This window comes from Bufo gargarizans, chromosome 9 (genome assembly GCF_014858855.1).
Source record: "Bufo gargarizans isolate SCDJY-AF-19 chromosome 9, ASM1485885v1, whole genome shotgun sequence".
NCBI classification, from domain to species: domain Eukaryota; kingdom Metazoa; phylum Chordata; class Amphibia; order Anura; family Bufonidae; genus Bufo; species Bufo gargarizans.
Genome location: NC_058088.1, coordinates 16,758,331 through 16,765,001, shown reverse-complemented (window position 1 = coordinate 16,765,001; position 6,671 = coordinate 16,758,331). Strand labels below are relative to the sequence as shown.

Below are 6,671 nucleotides of genomic sequence, written 5' to 3'. Positions count from 1 at the left end.
TTTCTGTTTCCTTTCCGTTTTTCAGTTCCGTTTTTCCGTATGCCATATACAGTGTACAGTAATTACATAGAAAAAAATTGGGCTGGGCATAACATTTTCAATAGGATACGGATACGGAAGACATACGGATGCATTTCCGTATGTGTTCCGTTTTTTTTGCGGACCCATTGACTTGAATGGAGCCAAGCACCGTGATTTGCGGACAAGAATAGGACATGTTCTATCTTTTCACAGCACGGAAATACTGAAATACTGAAACGGAATGCACACGGAGACACTTCAGTATTTTTTGCTGAACCATTGAAATGAATGGTTCAGTATATGTTCCGCATACTGAGCTAAAAAAACGTCCAGTATACTGAACGCAAAATACTGTCGTGTGCATGAGCCCTTAAAGAAAGAGGCCCTGTTACTTGACATTTTCACCCAGAGGTATAACTTGAAGCTCATGGGCTTCATAATCTGTAACAGGGTACCCATGAGCTATTCATAATACTGGCAGAGGGGGCTTTCGACCCGTATTCAATTTCTACCTCTGCAGTTACTATAGATATGCTCCTGCCTGTACCTCTGGTTCACCATTTTCTTAGATTGGAATGGTCAAGGTATAATGTATTGTTTTGTATGTGTGACCTTTGCTTTACTGACATGCAAGTTTTTGTGGCAGCCATTGCAACCTAAGGAAATACTCAAGCAACAGGCCAATGGAGAATGGAGGACTTTCTAGTCCTGATCAATATTAGGGTCTCTAGATCCAGGACCACCAATAATGATTTTCGTTTTCTAACATGTGTAAATGACATCTCAAAAATTCTTAGCAACTAAGGAACCTCTAGAAGGATTCAAAGATTATTAATGAAAACAATTTCTCTGCTGCAGATTTATAAGTCGTATTAATGAATTCTCCCAACCAGACGTCGATGGCGTACTTCATCATTAAAGGGATCACGGATGTCCCAGAGCTTCAGGTTCCCATTTTTCTCTTGGTTCTACTCATTTATCTCATCACATTTAGTGGAAATATGACAATTTTTCTACTCATCTGTGTAGACCACCATCTCCACACCTCCATGTATTTCTTCTTGGGCAATCTGTCCATGGTGGACTTATCATCTTCCACTAACACCTTACATAAGGTTCTTCTCATCTTCATAACTGGTGATAAAACTGTTTCATACACGGCATGTATAATTCAAATGTACATTTTTGCTTCTTTAATTGGTCATGAACTTTTAATTTTGTCTGCTATGAGCTACGATAGATATGTAGCTATTTGTAACCCTCTACGTTACCATACCATCATGAACCGCTGGGTTTGTGGTCTACTATGTTCCTGCTGCTACCTGCTGGGCTGCGTCCAAGTTCTTGCTCCAGTTATCATCTTCTCGGGTTTCTCATGCTATACATCCAATGAGGTCAACCATTTCTTCTGTGACATCATACCTCTTATGAAAATCACTTGTAATGACTCTGCGGTCTTAGAAATAGTGCTCTTCATCCAGGGACTATTTATTATCACTCTGTTACCCTTTGTGCTCACGCTAATCCCCTATCTTTTTATTATATCAGCCATCTTGAAGATCCATTCCAGAAGAGGAAAGCAGAAAGCCTTTTACACCTGTTCCTCGCATCTTACAGTGGTCACCCTTCTCTACCTAACGCTTATCTCTCAGTACTTGACCCCCACTTCACAAGGGTCGATAAACTCCAAGAAGCTCTTCTCACTTTTTAATACAGCCGCTGTCCCCATGTTAAACCCAATCATCTATAGTTTAAAGAATAGAGATGTTAAGTCAGCGATGAGGAGGCTGCTGTTCTGTAAATCGATATCCTAGGCAGTGATTTTATGTCATTTAATGTGCCAATGTTACGTTATATCTGCTGTGTATTGTGGAAATTTATTGAAATTAGTTAACTTTTTAAATAAAAAACATCACAAATATGCATACAGTAGTACATAGGCACAGAACTGAGAATTAATGTGGGAATGTGAAATCTAACAAGGATCTTTACTAGGCTTGAGTGAATCGACCTTCGGATCATAGATACGAAGTCGATTCGTTCAAATACTTCAATTTTAATGCTGTTTCCGTATATGTTCCGTAAATGTATTGGCTCAGTGGAGCCAAAGTTCTTCTCGCCCGAAGTCGCGCTTTGGTACAGGCTGGTACCTCGGTACCAAACCCATTTCGGATTGCTATTTTAAATAGTTTTTTAATATGCATACAGTAGGAATTAACCGAAGTCTCACGCGACTTCTGGCGAGAAGAACTTTGGCTCCGCGGAGCCAATACATTTAAATGCTGTACAAAAACAGCATTAACATCAAAGTATTTGAAAGAATTGACTTTGAGTTTATGCACACAACCGTATGTATTTTGCAGTCCACAAAACACAGATCTGCAAAAAAGAAAAATGGATGACAACCGTGTGACGTCGGTGTTGCATCCGTTTTTTTATAAAGTGTAGATGGGTTACAGTCTAAGGTTGTTTAGATTAGAAAACGAATTATCATGTAACAGATTGTGGAGTTAATGGAAGGTGTCCTCTGTTTAGGTTCTATATATCTAGGCCAGTGGACATCTATCACTCTGGAGGACCTTCCAGTCCTCTCCAGCATTGCACAGATAAACCATTGAATGGAAACTGTGTAATGCTTAATTTGACCTGTGGAGGTGCTGCAGGGAAAATGAGAACTTATTTCAAGGATTCCCCTCAGACTACATCTGATCCCAGGAGGAGGACAGTATACAGACGTGGACAAAATTGTTGGTACCCTTTGGTCAATGAAAGAAAAAGTCACAATGGTCACAGAAATAACTTTAATCTGACAAAAGTAATAATAAATTAAAATTCTATAAATGTTAACCAATGAAAGTCAGACATTGTTTTTCAACCATGCTTCAACAGAATTATGTAAAAAAATAAACTCATGAAACAGGCATGGACAAAAATGATGGTACCCCTAGAAAACACAGAACATAATGTGACCAAAGGGACATGTTAATTCAAGGTGTGTCCACTAATTAGCATCACAGGTGTCTACAACCTTGTAATCAGCCATTGGGCCTATATATATGGCTCCAGGTAATCACTGTGTTGTTTGGTGATATGGTGTGTACCACACTCGACATGGACCAGAGGAAGCAAAGGAAAGAGCTGTCTCAAGAGATCAGAAAGAAAATTATAGACAAGCATGTTAAAGGTAAAGGCTATAAGACCATCTCCAAGCAACTAGATGTTCCTGTGAGTACAGTTGCACATATTATTCATAAGTTTAAGATCCATGGGACTGTAGCCAACCTCCCTGGACGTGGCCGCAGGAGGAAAATTGATGACAAATCTAAGAGACGGATAATCCGAATGGTAACAAAAGAGCCTAGAAAGACTTCTAAAGAGATTCAAGGTGAACTTCATGCTCAAGGAACATCAGTGTCAGATCGCACCATCCGTCGTTGTTTGAGCCAAAGTGGACTACATGGGAGACGACCAAGGAGGACACCATTGTTGAAAACGAATCATAAAAAAGCAAGACTGGAATATGCCAAACTACATGTTGACAAGCCACAAAGCTTCTGGGAGAATGTCCTGTGGACAGATGAGACAAAAATCGAAGTTTTTGCCAAGGCACATCAGCTGTATGTTCACAGACGAAAAAATGAAGCATATCAAGAAAAGAACACTGTCCCTACTGTGAAACATGGAGGAGGCTCTGTTATGTTCTGGGGCTGCTTTGCTGCGTCTGGCACAGGGTGTCTTGAATCTGTGCAGGGTACAATGAAATCTCAAGACTATCAAGGAATTCTAGAGAGAAATGTACTAGCCAGTGTCAGAAAGCTTGGTCTCAGTCGCAGGTCATGGGTCTTGCAACAGGACAATGACCCAAAACACACCGCTAAAAACACCCAAGAATGGCTAAGAGGAAAAAATTGGACTATTCTAAAGTGGCCTTCTATGAGCCCTGACCTCAATCCTATTGAGCATCTTTGGAAGGAGCTGAAACATGCAGTCTGGAAAAGGCACCCTTCAAACGGGACACAACTGGAGCAGTTTGCTCATGAGGAGTGGGCCAAAATACCTGCTGAGAGGTGCAGATGTCTCATTGACAGTTACAGGAAGCGTTTGATTGCAGTGATTGCCTCAAAAGGTTGCGCAACAAAATATTAAGTTAGGGGTACCATCATTTTTGTCCATGCCTGTTTCATGAGTTTATTTTTTTACATAATTCTGTTGAAGCATGGTTGAAAAACAATGTCTGACTTTCATTGGTTAACATTTATAGAATTTTAATTTATTATTACTTTTGTCAGATTAAAGTTATTTCTGTGACCATTGTGACTTTTTCTTTCATTGACCAAAGGGTACCAACAATTTTGTCCACGTCTGTATGTTCAATTTATTGTCAACAAACCTTTCTAACATGTTAGGACTGTCCTAATGTGTTCACACACTGTGATTTTTTTTAATGTTGCAAATTCGCGCTGCAATGTGTCTGAATACAGCCTAAGCTGACAATCACTGATGTTCTTCAAACAGTAACAAATCAGGTATTGGTTCATAACCCCCCACCAAAAAAGGTTTCCAATTCCTAAAGACTTGTTTGGATATTCAGTGAGCCTCTGAGGAGCAGGTGCAGAGGATGGGAGTGATAGTGGCTCTGACAAAGTGTTGTGTCATGGTGTACTCCCTCAGGCCATTTCTCCCCTTGGATTGGTGCAGCAGAAATGCAATATTGAAGAATGAGGCCAGAATTAAACATATAAAAGTTTATTTTACTAAGTGCAACATAGTTTAGCACAAGTGTGGTACTGGCTTTTTAGTATTCTGAGTGATAGGTGTCTTAGCTATAGTCCCTCACCTCACAACAGTGTCTTTAATGCTGGTTGTAGCTGTTCACTCTGCTGTCTGTCTTCTCATGGATTTACTTTAAGCTGTATATCTTTAGCTGTTATTCTCTTTGCAGAATCGTCTTTACGAGCAGCAGCTCAGGCATGATCTTCCTCTCCACTCTCAGATAGCTCTGGAAGCCCCCCTCTTGGCAGGGAGCAGCACTAGCCCACTCCCACCAAGAGGGTAGCAACAGGGTGGTCAGCGTTGTTCCTGTCAACTTTTGCCCTCCACATACTTACTGGTAGTAACAGCCATATAACACATAAAAATACATAACAATATACATGTATACTGTACATAACTGTTTACAATTGTAGTGCCCTCTGGTCGGGGGTACTACAGATACAGTGGAATGTTATGGCAGAGCAGGAAGCCATCAGCCAGGCTGGAGCAATGCTTTGATGCCATCATGCCCATCTCTGCCATGAGAGTGACAGAGCAAGGCTAGAGGCCTGAAGAGGCCTGTGGCCTGAGCTGCTTTGTTCAAATTTCAAAGTTGGAGTTAGGGAAGTATTCATTTATTTTATTTACGGGGGCACTTTTACTGTGGATGGGGCTCTAATGGGATATTTTAATTGTCTGCGGGGGCACTAGGGGCAGTAAAGGTCAGTATTAGTGATAAGCGTCAAGGGTCATATTCGAATTCGCAATATTTCGCGAATATTTTGTAGAATATTCGTCGAATATTCGCAAATTTGAATATTCGTTATATTCTATGATTTTTTTTACTCGAAAAATCTGCAAGGTAATGATTGTGTAATATGCGAATTTTCGTGATACAAATTTTTTATAGCAAATTTTTCAACTTACAACTATTAGACAAAGAAGATTATAGCACTATATTAGCTAAATTGCTCTATATTCGTATTTTTTCGAATATTCGCTATATTGCTATAACTTCGTTTTTTCGAATATTCGTAATATTCTAAAACAAGAATATATAGCAATATAGCGAATATTCGGAAAAAACGAATATAGAGCAATTTAGCTAATATAGTGCTATAATCTTCTTTGCCTAATAGTTGTAATTTTTTTCTCATCTGAACTTCAGATGAGAAAAAAATGACAACTATTAGACAAAGAAGATTATAGCACCATATTAACTAAATTGCTCTATATTCATTGCAATATATTCTTGTTTTAGAATATTACGAATATTCGAAAAAACAAAGTTATAGCAATATAGCGAATATTCGAAAAAAATATTGAATATAGAGCAATTTAGCTAATATAGTGCTATAATCTTCTTTGTCTAATAGTTGTAAGTTGAAAAATTTGCAATAAAAAATTTCGGATTACGAAAATTCGCATTATGAAAATTTGCAGACAACACTACTCCTAAAGTCAAATATACTGCAACCTTCTCATTGGCCCACAAGCTAGAAGCAGGGAGGGATCATGTGTACTGATTAAAAAAAAATTAGAATATTCAAAATTACGAATATATATCACTATATTCGAAATATTCGTGAATTTTCAAAGTACCTATATTCGCGAGAAAAATTCGAAATTCGAATATTTGTGATCAACACTAGTCAGTATTACTGTGAGAAGGGCACTAAATGGGCACTTATACTAAGTGAGGGACACTAAGAGGATGCTATAACCATAGTGCCAGTAAGGGGGCAGGATTATTTCGAAAAGGGCACTGGAGGGACACTACTTATGTATAAGGACAGTAGGGGGCACTATTACTGTGAGAAGGTCACACGGAGACAATATTAATGTAAAGGTGCAGTAAGGGAGCACTATTACTGTACAAAGGGCACTGTGGGGGCACT

At 39.0% G+C, this 6,671-nt stretch overlaps 1 protein-coding gene across 1 annotated transcript; it reads left to right on the top strand.

Annotated features, from left to right (window-relative positions):
* Positions 1-896: 896 nt before the first annotated feature.
* Positions 897-1,835, top strand: LOC122919718 (olfactory receptor 8D1-like). The gene has a single exon (XM_044268902.1). The coding sequence runs from the start codon at positions 897-899 to the stop codon at positions 1,833-1,835; it is 939 nt and encodes a 312-aa protein (XP_044124837.1).
* The last annotated feature ends 4,836 nt before the right edge of the window (positions 1,836-6,671 follow it).